Genomic DNA, 20,737 nt, shown 5'->3' on the forward strand with positions numbered 1-20,737 from the left:
ATATATTTCATATAAAACAGACTAGTTCAAAAAAGTTCTTTGTTGATAGGAATTCCTCAGAACAAGTGCTCCCAAAAACTACCTATTATATACTTAAAAATAAATGTCTAGGAGCCAATGTACTGATCCTGAGTACAAAGTAAATCTGAGCAAGAAATCCAGAAAAAAATCCCTTTGGCAGTCAGCTTTCCTAAAAAGGACAACTGCTCACTACCCTAGCCTAAGTCTCTGGGGGTGCAGACAGGCAGTGCTCTCCCTATGATCATAGATTTAGAACTCTTATCGTCCAAACCTTCCATTTTGCAGAAGAGAAACTGAGGGCCAGAGAGGAAAAGTAATAGGCCCAAGGCCACATAACTTATAAAGTGGCCAGGCTAGGCCAGGATTTGAACGACGGAACCAATCTAGGATGAATTAACTTTAAAGACTAGACATGCAGAAAAAGTCACTACTGAACTATGTACCACAATGAAACATTAAAATGATACAACAGCACAGCCTGAGAAGGCTTCTTTAAAAAAAAAAGTAACAAGATAATGACAAATGTAAATTTCTCATCACCATTCCTCTTTACTAGGGAACTTTATTCAATGTTACATTAGTCCCCATTAATATTCACAACATACTATAACCTATTTATAATTATTAGATACAATGCATTGAAATAACAGGTTATTTCAAGGTTTATGTCAATATCTTTGGAATTTATATTTAGATAAACATATAATACCTCAAAAACATTGTTTATGTTAAATTGTCAATAAAATATGTCTTTAGTATGTTGAATTAAATGAAATTTTAACATTAAAGTATAACCCTCACAAGTAAAACTAAAATTCTTTGACACATAGGAAAACCAAATCTGACTATGAACGGCATAAAGGCTATAAACTTAATGTTTCTAGAAAGAATATTATGTATATACAAAATGTAGTCAAAACCCTAAAACTAGACATCTGACAAATCCATGGTGATAATCTATGAATAATAAAGACAGATAACACTGCTTCCCGTTAGAAATTTGACTGGAAGTTTCTTGTGGCCTCTGGAGCTGAGGCATGAGGGTCAAGTGGGGTTTTCAGCCTACGTGTCTTTTGCCCCACTTTCTACAACATAAATACCACGAAGCCTCAGGCAGTTTCCCACCAGGTCAATTTCTCAATCAAACTATAAAATTTGGCAAAGGAAGGAAGACAGTATTTCACGAGTAATCTCTCTTTACTGAGAAGGGTCAACACGCTCTCAGTATCTTGCATATGCTTTAAGCAACAACAGCCGCTAAATAAACGTTTATTGAATAAAATCTTTAGGTCCCCAAACAAACTGGCAGAATATAAAATGGGGAATCATCAACTACAAGAATTATCAAGGGAAACCCCATCCTGGATCGGAGATTTACAGTAAGGGACAAACCCCAAACTGGACTCCTTGTTTTCAGCACCAAACTTCCAACCAAATTTGTGGCAATTCTATTTCCTGAAAAAGATTCATATTTCTACCTGAAGGGGAACTTTTCTACCTTCAATAACTTTACAAGCTTAATACTTAACAAACAAAAAATAGATCTGAAAAGTCCACACAGTGTTTTATTGATTACAACGTGTCATCACCAAGAACAGAAGAGGACGACTGCCCCCACCGATCATTTCAGAAATGTCTTTAATCTAAGAAAATGGATACTGAAGATTCTGGCAGCTCATATCTTACCATCTGAGCTCGTAGGTACATTTGAGCTTGGCTTGCCGTTAAGGTAGGGGATGTGCTCCCTAGTAACATAGTCTGTTGGGTAATACTGCTGCTGGTAGTACTGGAAGCCTGGGAACGGCTTATTAACTGTGCAGGTGTAGGAGAAGTAGAGAGGTTGATCTAAGGAAGAAAAAATATTTGGTCACAGGCCAAATCTTTTGCTTTAAAGTGATAAAACTAGACCAAGCTACAGCCAGGCAATCAACGAATTAAGTTTAAATTGTGGGCCCCCAAAACAAAATTTCAGAAAGGGTCCCCCTTAACCCCTTGCTAAATACAAAATAAAAATACTTGCAGTGCAAGGGGGTGCCATCCTTTCTGTAGCCCCCAGATTAGGTAATACTTGCACCAAAGCAAGTAATAGCTTGTACTGGGTAGTAACGAGGCCAGATTTTAAGGAAAAAAATAGCATGTTTAAATAAAATGTCTACTCTTCAACATTAAGATATCATTTCTCCTGCTTTTATAAACGATGATACATCAATATTTCAATATTCCAGTTAGTAAGTAGGACATCCTACTAATTTAGTTAATATTGCTTTTGCATATTCTATCCAATTGAGGGGATTCTGCTCTAGAACCACTTGAGAATCCCAGCCTTTTCACCCCACAGAGAGAGGAAAAGCCTTCGGACACGTCTCTGCAAAGCAGCTGCCAACTACGCGTGGTGTCTAAGTGATCTTTCGAAATCCTAAAGAAAGCTTCTGGACGGTCTAGCTCAGGGCTGTCCAACCTTAGGTTTTTATTGAAACAACAGACAATATACTTTGATTTGCCATTTTAGTGAGAGTTCTGTGGTACCTCAGCTTCGTTTACTAAAACTTTAATGTAAATTTCTATGCTTGTAGGCAAGCTGCATAAATCCATTTTGGACAGCCCTGGTCTAGCTCATTCTAGAGGAAGCGGAAATCTCTGCAGGGTCAGAGAACTGATTCACAGCAGAACTGGGGAATAAGAAACCCTGAGGGGAGAGAACTGAGTTGAAACCAGTACAGAGAAAGACGGGGGTTCAAGTTCCACGTCTAAACACACTTCACCTCTCCAATATCCCCAGCACATGCTGAAGAATCAAAGGTGTAAAATGACTGAAAGCCTGCACTGAGAGAAAGAGCATCCTCATTAGCCTGTTCAGTCATGTCTGACTTTTCGTGACCCCATTTGGGATTTTCTTGGCAAAGATACTGGAGTGGTTTGCTGTTTCCTTCTTCAGCTCATTTTACAGACAAGGAAACTGAGGCAAACAGGGCAAAGTGACTTACCTGGGGTCACACGGCTAATAAATGTCTGAGGCTGGATTTTAACTCAGGTCTTCCTGATTACCGGCCCAGCACTCTATCCACTGCACCACCTAGCCGCCCTCTCCGCATTAGGGAATCCCCACAAAAAATGAAATCCATTTCAGAACAAAAAATAATCAAGTGATTAGTGATTAAAGATATGGTTAAGAGGCAACTACCACAGGAAAAAAAACAGGAATCCCTGAAGTGCCTGTTGGCACATGTGCACAAGAAGGAGGAGAAGAAAGAGGAGGAGGAGGAAGACTATGAAGAGGAGGAAACAGCTACTGACAGGGAGGAGTCAACTCTCACTGACACCTTCCTCAGGAAGGCACCCAGGCAGTTACATACTGTAGGAGACACAAGAAACCAGAAAGCATATTGGTCCAGGATGATGGAGAGCCTGTCAAAACCCATCCAGCCTGCTAGCCACCAACCAATTCTGGCTGAGTGGGAAAGTAAGGTAAATCTGCAAAGCACCTCCACAGAAAATGCAGCCCTGGGTAAGAAAGTGAAAGCCTGGGGGAGGCAGGGAGGAGCAGCACCCAAAAGGGAAGGGCACAGAGAAAGGCCTTCTGGTCTAGATGAAGTTTCTGGTTTTGGCTGACAGCTTAAGAGACCAGAATGTTGTTATCTTGGCCAGAAAAGCAGCACATCTCACAAGAGCTGGAGAGAGGCTTGTCAATCTAATTATGAAGGGGCAGTGGGAAGGAGAGACATCCAAAAATAAATGTGATGCAGAAACAAAAAGAATCTATTTTTAAAAGGACGTATACCTGAATGAAATTATACAAATCTGAAGCTGGAAGCAGAGTAAAGAACATCTGGGCAGAGATTCACACAAAAACCCCAGCGGGCTGTGGCTGTGGGAGAATCCCAGACTGGCCAGATCAAGGAAATAAAGAAGATAAAATGTAGACAAAGGCAAACAGAGCAGTATTGAATGGAATCAACTGTCTGGCCATGCACTCAGAGTCCACTCACTGAGAGCACAGTATCTGACCACCCTTGACCTGGAGGCAGGTCACTTTTCAGGAGAGAGGACCTTGTCTTTCTAGACCTTGAACCTTCTTCTAGATTACAAAAGACAAACTCAACTGGATGCACAAAGTCAGCAGGAGGGTGGCAAGACTCAAAAGTGTGTCACACAGGCCCAAACGAAAGAGGCTAGAGATATCTGACTGTGGCAAAGAGGATTGGGGATAATGAGGATAAAACTCACTCTGTGGGCCTCCAAAATCAAGAGCACATCCCCTTGCTAGGAAGGTGATAAAGACCCTCATCTAGGCAAAATAGCCTGCATCACCTTGAGATAAATGTCGGCATCACAAAGTTATCAAGCAAAGGCTAGTGACCACTCATTAGGGCCTTAGAGAAAGGAGGACTGGTGAATCAGCACAAAATAGGAGAAAGAACACTGGATTTGGAGTGAGAGGAACTGAGTTCAAATCCTGGCTCTGCAGCTCACTCCCTATTTGGCCACAAATCCCTTCATCTCTCTGGCCTCAATTTCCTTATCTATAAAATTAAGAGGCTGAACTCAACATCTCCAAGATCCCACCTAGCTCAAAATTTAATTCTATGATTTCTAAGGTCCTTTCCAACACTAAGAGTCTATGACTTTCAAAGCCACTCATGTACAAAGATATACACATGCATGTGATCAGTAAAAAAACCAGAAAACAAAATTGCTACTTTTCAGAGAGAAAAAATAAAACTGAATACCATCAAGAAATTTAATTATTCCCCAACAGATTACTGTCCAAAGGCAGTTTTTAACTATGATTTAAAAAAAACAGCCTAGTGCCATTTAAGAAAAATAGTTCCAAGTACTTTATGTTGTCGATTAAATAAATTTGATGAATAGTTCACAATACAGTAACACAGATGCAAGAAAAGAATTAGGAACTGAAAATTTCAAGTATACTATAAATGTGTGATCCTCTACAGAGGGTAAAGAGTAAAAAAACTGATGCTGTGGCTTATCAACTAGGTACTAAATGACTTCTTTGTCATATCGAAAACAATGGCAAAAGAAAAAATAAGTTTTTCACTACATATTATACTCCATACAGAAGTCTGTGTATTGGCAAAAAAATAAAACATTATCCAGGTATCAAGATGTTGACATAGACAGGAGAAATGAAACTTCCGAATATCAAGTATTAGTAAAATTTGGAAAAAGATGCTTTAGTTTCCTAAACTCATTTTCTAAGGGGGATCCCCTCAATAAGCAACTGATTTCTGGGATACCTTCATCAATGTTACGGCATTTTAAGGATCTGAGTAAATAAGACTATTACAGTTGTGTCCAACTCTTCATGACCTCATTTAGGGGCTTTCTTGGCAAAGATAACAGAGACGTTTGCCATTTCCTTCTCCAGCTCATTTTACAGATGAGGAAACTGAGGCAAACAGGGTTAAGTGACTTGCCCAGGGTCACATAGCTACTAAATGTCTGAGGCCAGATTTGAGCTCAGGAAGATGTGTCTGCCTGACTCCAAACCCAGTACTTTATCCACTGTACCACATAGTGGCCCTCTTTCTAGATAAATACTCTTAAATAGAATTATTTTAGAAAAAATACTGCAAGAGAAAGTTTAGGAAAAAAATAGCATGATGTGCTAGGGAAAGAAAATGACTGGAACACATCTGAAATGTCGTAAGTTAAGGAACGTATGAGGTTAAACAGAGAAATCAAAAATAACCTAACTACTGTGCCAAATAATAAGAATAATGACAGCTGTATGGCACTTTCAGGTTTGTACAGAGCTTTCAACATTATCCCAACAATCCTGCCTCGAAGGTGCTATCATTACCCTCATTTTACAAAAGGAAACTGAGACAGAGAAGTTAAGAGACGTGCCCAGGGTCACACAGGTACTGAGGCTAGATATGACCCCAGACCCAGCAACTCTATTTACTATGGAGTATTAACAGATCTTCCCTGTCTTTAATGTCTTCCACCGAGCAATTTTTTAAAAGGACACTCCATTTAAGAATATGTAGTAAAGAAAGGTTAGTCTGCTTGTTATCAAGTCAACTGCTTCAGTAAAAAGAAGCATCACTGGGCATTGTAAGGAATTCTACCACTGAGCATAATGATGATTTTAAAAACATGTTCTTCAGTTAAATTTAAAAAAGGGAGGGGAGGGGTTGAATGACATCTCAGACCTGTGAGCTAGAAGAAAGAATTAGGTGGTATGAGATGTAGAGATCTAAATCATTAAAATGAGCTGAGCCATACTGATGAGGTCCTTCTTCCTATCTGACTGTGAGGACAGCATCGATTTTTGAGAAAACCCCACCTAATGCTGTCTCTTCATCTGGGCCTATCAGGATGACAGCCTCGATTCCCATGGCAGAATGCCCCTATTCAAATCCTAGCCATTCCTCTCTGTGCTTAACTCTGTCTGGCCTCCGCCTTCTTTCAGCTCGAACTGCTCTCTCCAAAGTGGCCAAATCCTGGGGCCTTTTCTCAGTCCTCATTCTCCCTGACCTCCCTGTCCATCTTCTCTTCTCTCTAGGTTTTGGGACACCTCTCTCCGGGGTCCCCCTCTTTTTATCTGCCTGTTCCTTCTCTGTCTCCTTTGCTGGATCCTCCTCCAGATCACAACCTGACTCTTGGTGTCCCTCAGGGCTCTGTCACAGACCCTTTTCTCTTCTCCCTCTCCAAGGAATAATCCTCTCTATGCAGCTGACTCTGAAATCTATAGATCCAGCCCTAACCTCACCGCTGACCTTTAGTCTCATCTCCAACTGCCTACTGGACATCTTGAATTAGACATCCTGTAAACACCTTAAACTCACCATATCCAAAACTCATTATCTTTTCCCCAAAACTCTCCCCTCTTCCTGACGGAGGGTACCACCATCCTCCTGGTCACCCTTGAATCTTCACTCTCTTGGTCCCGCCCCACCCTGCCCCCAACAGTCAATCTGTTGCTAAAGTCTGAAGATTTTACTTTTCTAAGAGTTCTTGCACACACCTCCTCTTCTCCTGACACTGTCACCAGACTGGCGCAGCAGGCTCTCATCCCCACCATGCCTGGACTATCCAAAGAGCTGCTGGTGGGTCTGCCTGCCCCAAATCTCTCCCCACACCATTCCATTCTCCACTCAGCTGTCAGTAATTTCCTTAACGCATCATGTTAACCCCTACTCCATCAAGATCAGTGGCTCCCTTTTGCCACCAGAGTCAAGTAGAAAATTCTGTCTGATGTTCAAAGCCCTTCAAAACTTGGTGCTGCCCCCCTTTTTCCAGTCTTCCTATCCTTTCCATCACCCCACATACTCTGTGATACTGCTGGCTGTTACCTGAATAAGACACTCCACCTCCTGCCTGTTGCTATTTTTAACTAGCTGTCTCTCTTGCCTGGAATACTCCCCCTCCTCATCTTCAACTTCTGGCTTTCCTGGCTTCCTCAAAGTCTCAGCTAAAATCCTACCTTCTATAGGAAGCCTTCCCCACCCCCTGAATTTTAGTGCCTTCCCTCTATTGCTTGTTTCCAATCTATCTTGTAAGGATCTCATTTGAACCTAGCTGGTTACATGCTGTCTCTCCCTGTTCTGCTGCAAGTTCCTTGAAAGCACGGACTGTCTCTTACCTTTCTTTGTGCCTGGCCCACAGTAAGTACTTCATGCTTATTGACTTGACATATAAGCTAATACAAAATACATACACAACAACATAAATGATGAGGGGGATAGGGTAACCCTTGGAGGGCCTACAAGGTGACCAGCGCTGTGCAAGCTGCTGCCATTTCTGATACTATCTTCTAATTGGCTCCTCAAATGGATCATCAGCTTCTGGAGGGCAGGGACTCTGTACTTACCATATTTACGTCCCTCAAAGCTTTTCACAGAGTGCTGGGCAATAACAGACAGCTGACAAAACATGCTGCATGATTTCTAGGGGCAGCAAGGTCACCAGGCATCCCAGAAAGACCATTACTAGAAGCAGTCCCTATGACTCCATTCTGGGCAATAAGAAAACACCTTTCAAATTATGCATAGATAAGAAGCTCTAAATCTATGATTCTCTGATCTTACGAATCAAAGATTATGGACAAAGGATGAAAAAGAAATTATGTAAGTGAATTTTCTAGTTGATGGGCTCTATAACTCATCATTATACGGTTTGTTCCACATGTACTGTTCAATGAACACTCAAATAATCACAAATTTTTTTAGCTGGAATGGATGTTAGAGGTAATTTAGTTCAACCTTCTCATTTTACAAATGAGGTCATCAAAAGCCAAAAATACTCAATGAGTTGCCCAAGGTCAGACATCCAGCTATTAACTAGCTTCTAATTAAGTAACTATGTGGTCTCAAAAAATAAGTATCATGAAATTAAGTGTACCAGGTCTCACAAATCATATAATGAGCTGAAGGAATCCTGTTTTCCTTCGTGAATCGTGAAGAAAGGCCTTCAACCATTTCTAACAGCATCAAACCAGCTAGATCCCTCCTCCCAGTTAAACTCAGAGAAGCTTATCCACAAGAAGAATGGCTGCTAAGCAATGAGTTTTGGAGGGCCTCATTAATTTATGAAAGACTTACAAGATGTATTGGTAGAGAAAGTTGATGAAACCATAGGTCTTTTGAAATAATAAAAGCACGCTATGCTTTTCTAGTGATCTTTGCTTTATATGCTAACTAAGTCTGATTAATTTATGATGGGAACTGTTTTCAGGCCCAAACTCAGTCTTTCTATCTTGGGAGCAGCTAGCGATTCAACTCCACCGACTTAGCCCTCATGAAGCCAGGATTCTATCTCCATACCAAGATAAGGCATCAGGGCAGCACTTAGATGGCAGGCTTTAATGGAGCCATATTCTCAGCCAGGTGGATATTCTCTTCCAGGATGCAGATCACAAGCACCTTGCATTCTGTAAAACTCTCATCCAATGTGTTCCCATAAAGCACCTACAGGCTAGGGGCCTTCTCTAATTCTCTTGACATCAGATGGATAAGAGTCACGCTTATATGCCATCTGCTCTTGCCACATGACTAGCCTACCTTTCTTCCTGGTCATCTCTCTGTGATGACAACCGTTACATCAGTTTTATCGGGCAATTCTTGGTCAGAAATGTTTATTCAAAATTAATCAAGCCCAGTACGTGACTATTTATTGCCTTCTGGGTAACCTTCAACTATAATTCTTCTAAGAGGGTGGTTCTCTATGACTGAAAGCCTTACAGCAAAAATATGCACTTTCATTTCAGGAGAACCAAGATGATGCTCAAAACCACTGCACAAAAAACAAGAACACAAGGCATCCTCTCAATTTCATCCTGCGACACAAGTGCGGTCTTGACACCTAAACCAGAGACAGACAGAAAAAGAACTATAAACCACATTCCTAAGGAATACTGACACAAACACTGTAAACAAAATATCAGCAAGCACCTACAACAACTATTAGAAAGATTGTACACTATGACCAGAATGAGTTTATATCAAGCATGGCAGGACTGGTTTAACTTAAGGAAGATTATATATATAACAAATCACGTTAATAACATAAACAATAACAAGTAAATGATTATATCAAAAGGTGCTGGGAAAGCTTCTGCCAAAATACTGGAGCCATTTCTATTCAAAACCCTAGAAAGCATAAGAATAAACAGATTTTTCTTTATATAGTAAATAATACCTATTGTAAGAGCAAACAACATAAGTAATGGAGAAAGTCAGAGGCCTTTCTAAGAAGACTGAGGATGTCCATTATCAACACTGCTTAGTAAACTGCCAAAAATGGTAACTACAACAATAAGATAAGAAAAAGAAATTGAGGGAATACACACACATAGGGAAAGAGGAAACAAAATTATCACTTTTTGCAAATGATATGATTTATTTAGAGAAACTTAAGAGCCAACTAAAAAGTGAGATGATAACTTCAGCAAAGGTGCAGGATAGAAAATAAATTCTTATAAATCATCAGCATTCCTGTAAAGTGCCAACAAAACCCAGCAATAAGAGCTAAAAAGAGAAATGCCATTTGAAATAACTATGTAAGATACAAAATATTTGGGAGTATATCTACCAAGAGGAATTTAGAACTAGGTGATTGCAACCGTAAAATGCTCTTCACAGAAATAAAGACAGATCTAAATAAATGGAGACATACATACATAGGTCAAACCAACAGAACAAAAATTACAACCTCACCTAAATTAATTTACTTGTTCAGTGCCATAACAATCAAACAAATCAAAAGGAGTATTTTATAGAAAAATGATAAAGAAAAAATAGAAAAGGAAAAACAATAACAAAATTCATACAGAGGAAGAAAAGGTCAATGATCTCAAGGGTAACCATAAAAAAAGTGGAGGAGTGGGGAGTCTACCAGGACCAGATCTCAAACCGTACTACAAAGCAGTGACCACTAAGATGATTTGGTGCTGGCTAAAAACAAGAGGTCAATCAGTGGAGGAGATTTAGTATACAACATACAGAAGCAAACAAAAATAACTAAGCAGCACGGTAGTAAATAAACCTAAAGACCAAAGTTACTTGGGAAAGGGTTATATGACAAAAATTGCTGAGAAACTGGACAGTAGTATGGCAAAAATAATGCCTACACTCTCATACTACATACATCACACTTTATATCAAGAGAAGCTCCAAATGGATATGTGACCTGGATATAAAAGGTCACATCATAAACAAACCACAGAAGCAAGGAAGAAATTACCTTTTGGAGCTTTGGATGGGGAAGAGTTCATGGCTACATAAGTGAAAGAGAGGATCACACAAGACAAAAGGGACAATTTTGATTATTATAAAATTTAAAAGGTTTTGCACAAAGAAATCTAACGCAGTTAAAATTAGACATGAAACAGGTACCTGGGAAAAAACCTTTGAAGCAAGTTTCACTAACAAATGCCTCATTTTCAAGATATATAAGGAACAGATTCAGATCTGGAAGAGTTACCCCCAATAGATAAAAATGGTCAAAGGATATAAACAGTGATTGAGCTCTCAAAGAAGAAATCCCTCCACATATACCTACAAATGCATCCTATTATACAGTTTCACAGGACAATCAACTAGTAATTTCCTTTTACTAGTTCAAAGAAATGTTGACCAGCCCTTTGTATAGTTCCCAATGACACATTATAGATAAATCAATAACCAAAACTGCAGTAGTGCTCAGGGCTGAATTTTCCATTTTATTCAAAGTTCTTATTTTCTTAGAAAGACTATATATCTTTAATTCATAACTAATTTTTTCATACTATAAGGTAATAATTGCATGGTAATTGCAAATCTCCTGCTACCCTAAAGAAACCATAAAGTAGCATTTACTACATGGAATTTTCAGCTAGAAAATGTCAGACTAATGGCCAGTACCAGTTTAGCACTTGGTGAATGCAGAATGTTTAGTCAGCATAAGGCATATCCTTACACAACTATAGCTCTAATACATCCTGAATTCTCTTATAGCTTATTATTATAACTTATTTAAGTCAATCTCAAAAAAAAAACAAACCTGCTACTAGCTCCACAATTTTTTATCTAAACAATTTTGTGCTCCATCTCCCAAAGCTACATATCTAAATAATAAAGTAAAACAGCTTTCTTTACTATCAATTCTTTTGTTTATTGTCATTTCATTAATTCACTTGTAATTACATAATTATAATTCATTTAAAGAATGAATTGTAGCTTTCTCAGGCACATTATATAGGAGGATATTTGCAAGTCTGGGTCAAATGAGTTAACTAGGTTAAAAAATGAAAAGTACACCTTAAAAATATCAATTACACAAAGTTAGATATATGTACTTACTTACACGGAACATAATGACAGTTAATAAACAAGAGAAGGATGTTATTGCCTAAGAAAGCACTCTGTATACAATGGGCTCTCCATAAATGCTGTCTAATTAGTACTAACACATGGAATCGAGAAGTAATAAGCAAAAAAGGACAACAGTTCAAAAATGCAGATTTTTGTGTCATGTGAGAAATAATCACCTACAGAAAAATCAAAAAAAAACAAAACAAAACAAAACAAAACCCCAAAACAAAGCAGTTTTGAGACTGAGGTCTTTGAAAATATTAGTTATCAACTTCTGGAAGGAGTTATTCCTTCAAAAATTTGTTATTATGTATCTATTCTTCAAAGAGCTTTCACTAAGTTCTTTAAGGGTTAAACAATTTTATTTTTGGAAAATTTAATAATTAAAATATTTAATGCCAGGAAATAATTAAGGACACTTACAGATGTCTGGGACATGCTTGACTGTTGTGTGACACTCCCTGTAGGGGATGTAGATGGTCTCCCACTGGACAGACTTGCCTAAAAGAGCAAGTAAAATGTTTCTTATAAACTGAAGTTAAACCCTTATTGGCACTGAGTTTATGTTGCAAAGCAAAAAAAAAGTATGATAATCTAAGCTACATGAATTTCCTTTAAAGCTAGCATGGTTCAAGCTTCTGACTAACAGAACAAAAAGACGGAAGGAACGGTCTGTCTTTCTCATCTACACTGGGCTGGCCACAACACTGTCAATCTGGGCTGCCAGCTCCACTCTTAGATAGGCTGACTCTATAGATCCACCACTGACTTGACACAGAAACAAGAGCTGTGGGAGCAATCGCAGGTTTCAGTTCCCTCACTTATACCCGGGACCTTTGTGATCTAAAAAAACCTACCAAGAAACAATAGCAACTGGGGATCTATGGATATGTGAAGTATATACATTTACAGATGTTTTAGCAACTGAGATCTTTCACATGCACCTAGTGAGATGGTTTAGGATTCTATGCACAATTATTTTTGTTAAAACAGATCATTAGGCTAAAATAATAACACACTTATCAAAAATGTGTAACTGAGAAATTATGTTCTTGTGACTGCAAACACAGCTTAGATAACCCTTAACCTCAACCCTGCTGAAGCTCAAGCTCTGCTACATGACCCTGTGGCACTGATATAGTCATGCCATTCAAACAGAAATATAAAGCAAGGCAAAATTCACATATACAGATGACACACGTATCCATCCTATTTGTAAAATTTCACACAATTTGCTACCTATCAATTTTGTTAGGAGAAAGAGTCCCATGATACTTGAAAACTCCGAAATCCTACTAAGTATTCCTGTAGAACCCTGCGTGTTCTCAGTTAGCACCTGCCTCACCTGCACGGCCGCCAGGCTCTGAAGCTGGGAGCTGCTCAGGTGCTGCTGCTGCAAAGCTGCCGTGTGCAGCATGAGGTGCTGCTGCTGGGCTGCATACATCTGCTGGAGGTACTGAGCTGCAGAGCTCGGGGGGCGGTGCAAGGCCTGCTGAATGACCTGGGAATTGGGAAGGAATGGACAGATGTCAAACTAAAGAAGAGAGGTCTTAAACTAGGATGTAATATGTCAAGAAATTCATTTTGGCTGTTTAGATGGGCAGACTTCCAATAATTTCCCAGTACTCAGATAATGCTCACTGCAATGGATTTCTTCAGAAAGCCTCCTCTGTGCTTACACAGTGACAGGGCTCCCTAATTTCTACAATTTAAAGTTACTCAGCATATGCATTTATTATTGTTAAAAACATGTTCTTGAACATTCACTCTGTTGCAGCTACTCCAATTTAGAGCAAAATATTTCACGAAGATACCAAGGTAAGCAAATTAGGAGAGCAAGGAATGGTTTGCCTGTCAGATCTACGGAGAAGGGAAGAATTTATGACCAAACAACATAGAGAACATTATAAAATGCAAAATGGATAATTTTGATTACGTTAAATTAAAAAGTTTTTGCACAAACAAAACCAACACAACCAAGATCAGAAGGAACGGAGAAAGATAGGAAACAATTTTTACAGCAAGTGTTTCTGATAAAGGCCTCATTTCTCAAATATAGTTTCTCAAATTTATAAGAATACAAGTCATCCCCTAATTGATATATGGTTAAAAGATATGAACAGGCAGTTTTCAGATGAAGATATTAAAGCTATCTATAATCATATAAAAAATTCTCTAAATTATTATTGATTAGAGAAATGCAAATTAAAACAACTCTGAGGTACCACCTCACACCTATCAGATTGGCTAATATGACAGAAAAGGAAAATGATAATGCTGGAGATGTGGGAAAATTGGGACACTAATGCATTGCTGGTTGAGCTGTGAACAGATCCAATCATACTGGAGAGCCATTTGGAACTATACCCAAAGGGCAACCAAACCGTGCATACCCTTTGACCCAGCAATACCACTCCTAGGTCTGTATCCCAAAGAGATCATTAAAAAAGGGAAAAGGACCCATATGTACAAAAATATTTATAGCAGCTCTTTTTGTGGCAGGGGATGTCCATCAACTGGGGAACGCCTGAACAAATTGCGGTATGTGAATGTAATCGAATACTATTGTGCTGTAAGAAATGATGAGCAGGCAGACGTCAGAAAAACCTGGAAAGACTTCCATGAACTGCTGTGGAGTGAAGGGAGCTGAACCAGAATATCGCACACAGTAACAGCAACATTGTGAGATGACTAACTTTGATAGACTTAGCTCTTCTCAGCAATATGATGATCCATGATGTATTATAACGTAATATAATGACTCATGATGGAAAATTCACATTCAGAGAAAGAACTATGGAGTCTGAATGCAGATCAAAGCATACTATTTTCATTTTTTTCTGCTTATAAGTGGTTCTTCCCTTTTGTTCTGATTCTTTTTTCACAACATGAATAATGTGGAAATATGTTTACATGACTGCAATGTATAGCCTATGTCAGATTGCTTGTCATCTTAGGGAGGGGGGAATGGGAGAGAAAAAATTTGGAACTCAAAATCTTATAAAAAATGAATGCCAAGAATTATCTTTATATGTAATTGGAAAAAAATAAAATACTATTTTAAAAAAAATCTTCACCAAGACTCATACCAATATGGCATACTAAAAGGAAACTTTTAGAAATTACTTTATTTGTGACTATGCACATTTAATTCATTCCTTCGATATCTGTCCATTGCTAAAGAAAAAAAAAATCTAAGAACCTTATATAACGAGTGGATCAATCACACAGGCCACACGTGAAAAGAATAATAAAGAAAATCCCACTTTTCTGCTCAAAGCAGGCGACGGCCAAGGTCGCAGCACAGAATGCTGGCAGACTCAGAAAAGAAACAAAACAGACAAACGAACAAAAACCTGCAGTGGCAAAAGAAACTGAACTAAGAAAGTCAAGGCCCACACAGAATTTCCTTAACTGAGGAGCCTTATTCTCAAATTCTTACGGAAGAGATGGATGCCTACTCCCATTCCCTCCACATAAAGCCTAAAAACGTCTTTATTCAATTAGGGTGGCTGAAGCAGCCAGTCAAGAAAATGCACTTTACATCATGGGGTTCCTACCACACTCATAGGCCCTCTGACAGCAGCTCATCTAACAGGGTCCTCTCCTAGGGTCAAATGAAAACTAGAACTAGCAAATCAAAATGTCACAGGCCAGAGTCAGCTCCAACATAGGAGTATTTTTTTCCCCTGAAGAAACGTGCCTTGGTGAAGAATCAAGGCTTTAAGTACTTATTCACCAAAGCCACTGGCCTTTCGAGGTGCCCTAACAAGGCTTCTGCATCTCTGGTGGTTAATCAGAGCAGGGACAAGCAGCCTCAAACCTCCACCCCAGACAGCCTCTCTTAAGCACTCTTCTTCCGGAGAAATGACTTGGTTCCATACTGCAATGGAATTAAGGAGATTCCATGAAGGACAGGCTAGTGTTGAGATGGGGAAGAAAGAATCTTAATTCAGTCAAAACTCTAGGAATTTCCCTAGAGATTATGAAATCTCACTAAAAAATCCTGGAATATCTTATTAGGGACTGAAAAGATCATTCCTGAAAGCAAGGGCTTTTTTCAGAGCATGAACTTAGAAAGAGGATTAGGTACAAAGAGAATACCCCAAAGCAGCTATGAAGGTGTGTGAATTTCTCACTCTCTAGGACTAAACTTACACCCCTAAGACCACCCAGCAATGACTGAGCATGCCCCATGATCTGACAGCTCAGTTGGTCTTCTTAAGCCCTAACTTTTCTAGCTTTCCCAGACACTACAAACTACATATTTATAAGTATTCCTAGTCTCAGGACATATGAAAGCATCATCTACACTTGACTGCTGCAAGATAACCTAGTCCTACTTAGACCTATTGGGACTAGTGAAGAACTTTGGGAAGAAGGAAAGTATACCTTGCCTTCCCTGCCCCCCAACCCTCTTCACAGTAAAACAAGAGACCCCAGTCTCCTCCTCCTCCTCCCCATTTCCGGCATACCTGTACAGCATGTCGGTCAGAGCCGCTATAAACAGAGATCTGTGGTTGTGGTGTTCTTGAGGAGGAAGTGCTAATAGTGGTGGTGGCTGTACTGCTAGGCGCTGTAGACACCGATGACGTTCCTGGGTTTGCATCATTATCCATACTTGTATGATGCTCCTTAAAACTAGCGAAGAACACAAAGAATAGATGTTAGGCCAATGCCTGATGCCATCCATGTTCTTTAAATACAATCTAATTACTCCAAAAAAATGACGTGTGCTGTTACGAATGTAGCAAGGCGCAAAGAGAACAGAGACATCCACCAAGATGACTCTGCACACAAAATTCTACTTCAAGTCACACTCCCATAATTCAGAATTTGCAGTAACTCAAAGACTGTCACATTCATTTTTGCATTATCAATGAAGTTTTTTTTTTTAAAGCAAAGTGGTATCTCTAAGAATCCTCATAAAAATCACAGAATTTTGGACATCAAAAGGACTCAGAGATGATCTTATCCGGAGGTGTCAGACATAGCTGCAACAGTCTGGAGTGCAGCCAGGAGAGGATTAAGATAAAACAGCGTTCCTAAGTGACAAAGCATTCCCACCTTGAGTTAATTCACATTTGCCTACTTCTCCACTATTTCAGATTGGCTTTATTGTATATAATGAAATTTAACTGTATCGTAATTAACAATAATGACATATAGCAAATTTTGGGGGGAAATTGTAAAATACAGAAACTACTGTCGGCAATATCCCCAAATCCCTTTAAAAAATGATCTTTACAAGGCACTGCTTGCGGAATCAACACAAGCTAATTTTATAAATAGTATCATTTATTGAATCTTCCTTATTTGTGGACCAAGAGTTTTGAATTTTTCCCAAAGTGGCAAAGTCCCTTCATTTGTTTTGAAGTCAAGATCTTCATAACTGACAGAATCTGGTTTCAACAATAAAAACAACTCTAAACATGTTATTTCTAGCCAACTTTCAGAGCTTCCGTATGCTATACAGGGTGTCCCTGAAGTCCGGACAAATAGGCAAGAATGCATATTTTGAAATATTTGGGATATTAACAGACCTTAGCCCCCTTGACTTCTTTTTCTGGGGTATGCTAAAGGAGAAGGTGCACTCAATGAAAATCACAGATGCAACACCCTTGATTGAGCGCATAAAGAGTGAATGTGTTAAAATTGACAGCAATGAGGAGTTAGTTACTACATGGAATTCATGTGAATTTTGCAAAGCACATCAACCTTTGCACACAAATGATGGAAATCATTTTGAAGATGTTATCTGTTAATATTCCAATTAAATAAAATGTTGTTGAAAATGCCATTCATTTCATTTCTTGAAAATATGCATTTTTGCCTATGTGTCCAGACTTTAGGAACACCCTGCAGATTTCTAGAGAATCACCACTTCAGAAGGCAAACCTGAAATCAATCACCCACGTAAGATTCTTTCTCCACCGGTAGGTCTCTTCTTTGTGATTCAGAGATAAACAAAATCTGAATTACGACACATCAACAGCATGGTAAGAAGACAAAAAGAGCTCTTTCTACTATTTCATAGAAAAGAATGTGGCATTACGATTTGAACACCCTTTGTAAACTACTCATATTTGCTTCCTTTTATGTACAAATCTAGATGTTATCAATGGTAAAAATGAGATTTCCATAAAATAATTACATACAAAAGTTTATACATTAACCATGTTCGAATCTAAAAGCATTAAACGCAAAAAAAGTTTGGTTTGATAACAAAAATATTCCATGTATGCTGATTAAGTTTTTTTTACTAATCTTAAAACATGATTTTATAAAATGCATTTTATATTCTTCTTGCACCTTTGATTAAAGATAAAAGTATTTCAAAGTCCTCCGACAAGAAATGTGCATCATTCTCCCTGATAAAAATTATTTTTTTGCACTTTATTAGAAGTAAAACACAACGGTGAAATGCCTCACGCTGAATGCCCTTGAACTAGACAACAATAATACATACTACATATACTCCAAATTATTTCTAACATTCCTGTAAATTGTCGAACTCCCCTGAATCTCTAAACCACAGTGTCTACGCTGGTACCATCAACCATGGGGTCTCACTCTAACTACCCACCACAGCTGATGAATTCATTTACTAAGCATTGCCATATCAGGCATAAATTTGCTTCACCTAGCACCAAAGACCTCCACCTTTGCCGAAATGTGACTACGCTGACCAGGGAGCTCTGAATTCATCCATCACACCAGCCTGGTGCGGTGGAAGGGGCAGCCAACGGAGTCAAAGCCCCTGGCTTCCAACAGTGCCTCTAACAGCACCTGTCAATCACCTAAGGTCCCTGGATCCGTTTCTTCATCAGCACAAATGGGTCAGGCAGGGTTCATTCCAGTTTCATAATCCTCCAAAAAGCATTTATTTAGCTCCCACTGTGGTCCAGGCCCCTCTGCCCATAAGAGGCCTGCAGGGGAGAGAATCAGGACCGGTGGGTGGCCTCAGCCCCATCACCTCCTGCTCCCTATCTTTGTGCTCACCCATTTCCTCCCAGTTTCTGCTCCGCTCCAGGCCCCGCCCCCTCCTCACCAAGCTCCCAGAGTCTTTGAAACCAGGGTTCCCAGCACACAGTGAGCACTAAACAAGTGTGACAATTTAGCCGAAACTTTAAGGAAATGAGGCATTTTAGGGGGCGTTGAGTGCTGAGCACGATCAAGCATTTTAGGAAAGGTCCTTCTTTAACGTTTGCAAAGCCTTTCCCAGCATTACAAGTGCAGTGAGTTTGGAGACCTGGATTTCCATCCTGCAATTCGGTCCACTTTCCCTGCCTCAGTTTCTCCCTGTCAAAGGAGGGGATTTGGCCAGAAGGCAGCCAAGCTGCCTCCCAACGCTAACTTTGTGCCCTCTCCAAGCTCCAGGCAATGCCCGGCCACCGTAGGCGCCTAATAAAAGCTGACCCACTGCGCCCTTTGGCGGGCTGTCCCTGCCCAACAGAACCAACAACGGTTTCATTTTTTTGCACGTCTCTCCTGGAATGGAGTGTGACCTGCTCGAGCGCAGGCCCCGCGATGCTGGGAATTCAGTAGGCGCCGCATCAGTTCAGGTTAACGGCTGACTGCAAGGAAGCCGGCCTGCGTGTGAGCGTCTCACGTGGGCGGGGGGCAGTGAACTTGGTTTAAAAATCTGTAACTTGGCTGTTATTGATTTCCGTCATCGCCGGTTTCCTTGGTAACCCGTGCAAACAGGATGCCCAAAGGGTGCCACGGGCTTCCCGGGGATGTCCCGGCCGGGGGAGTGCGGCCAGTTAGTGCCCCCACCCCCCGGCACGTCCCCAAGGAAGTCACAGGCCCAGGCCCCGGACCGACGTGGGCGGCCTTCTCCCGGCCCCTCTAAGGGGCCCGGGAAGAGGGGAAGCATTAGCATGCCGCCTTTGCTGATGGGGAAATTGAGGCAGGGCGGGGCGCGTGCAGCGGCCTAGAGGGGGCCCGGGCCACGCGTGATCGCGGCCTGCCGTGGGCAGGGCGGGTTCTCCCCCTCCCCTCCCTCGCGCCGCCCCGCCCCTTCCCGGCCCGCCCGGCCCGGCCCAAGCGCCTCCCGAGGAGGCCCGGCCCGCAGCCCGCCCGCCAGGCCGCGCGAGGACCGCCCGGGCCAGGGTTCCCCGCGGAGCGCGCCCCCGCCAGCCGGCCGCCCCGCGCGCGCCCTCGGTCCGGCCCCACGGCCGTCCTAGCCCAGCGGGCCGCGGCCGCCGTTCCCAGCCAGTCACTCACTCCGCTTCCGCCATCTTCTCTCCTCCATCACTGACCCGCCCTGCACATGCGCGCAGAGGGCGCGGGGGCGGTGCCGGCGGGCTCACGTGGGGCGGCGCGGCTCGCGCTCCCCTGCCCCGCCCTCCGCCGCAGCGCCCAGGTTCCCCCATCCCCCTCGTCCCGGGCCCAGCTGCGAGTGCCCTGAGGTCCCCAGCCTGCTCCCCTCTCCCCGCCGCCCCCGCCCCGGCCCGTCCCCTCCAGCTCTAAGAGCGCAGGCGTCTAAAAGGGAAGGGGATGGGGCGCAGTGGGCCTAGGAGCCCAGAGGACCTGGGTTCGAATGCTGCGCTGAGGTCTGTCCGACCATCTGCCTCAGAGAATATCCCCCCCAAAAAATGTTTTGGGTTTTTTCCCCCCGACAATTGAGTAGCTAGATGGCACAGTGGGTAGAGGACCAAGCCTGGAGTCAGGAGACTCATGTTCCTGGCTTCAAATCTGACCTCAGACACTAGCAGTGTGACCCTAGGCAAGTCACTTAACCCTGCTTGCCTCAGTTTCCTCACCTGTAAAATGAGCGGGAGAAGGAAATAGCAAATCAGTCCAGCGTCTGCCAGGAAAACCCCAAACAGCGTCACAGAGGGTCGGACACCGAACTATAATTGTGCCATTTCCTTCTCCAGCTCGTTTTACAGATG

At 41.3% G+C, this 20,737-nt stretch overlaps 1 protein-coding gene across 4 annotated transcripts in view; it reads right to left on the reverse strand.

The window, feature by feature from the left end:
- The window catches only part of PHC3 (polyhomeotic homolog 3), a 66,937-nt gene extending 46,844 nt beyond the window's left edge, over positions 1 to 20,093 (reverse strand). For all 4 annotated transcript variants that reach the window (XM_036753810.1, XM_036753812.1, XM_036753811.1 and 1 more), the window contains exons 1-5: positions 20,067 to 20,093; positions 16,313 to 16,478; positions 13,183 to 13,338; positions 12,261 to 12,338; positions 1,708 to 1,866 (exon numbers count right to left, since the gene is read on the reverse strand). In XM_036753810.1, the coding sequence (XP_036609705.1) occupies positions 1,708 to 1,866; positions 12,261 to 12,338; positions 13,183 to 13,338; positions 16,313 to 16,478; positions 20,067 to 20,080 (573 nt within the window). In that variant the 5' untranslated portion in view covers positions 20,081 to 20,093. The remainder of the gene's footprint in view (positions 1 to 1,707; positions 1,867 to 12,260; positions 12,339 to 13,182; positions 13,339 to 16,312; positions 16,479 to 20,066) is intronic.
- Positions 20,094 to 20,737: the final 644 nt, after the last annotated feature.

The sequence above is a fragment of the Trichosurus vulpecula genome, chromosome 4 (assembly GCF_011100635.1).
Source record: "Trichosurus vulpecula isolate mTriVul1 chromosome 4, mTriVul1.pri, whole genome shotgun sequence".
NCBI lineage: Eukaryota > Metazoa > Chordata > Mammalia > Diprotodontia > Phalangeridae > Trichosurus > Trichosurus vulpecula.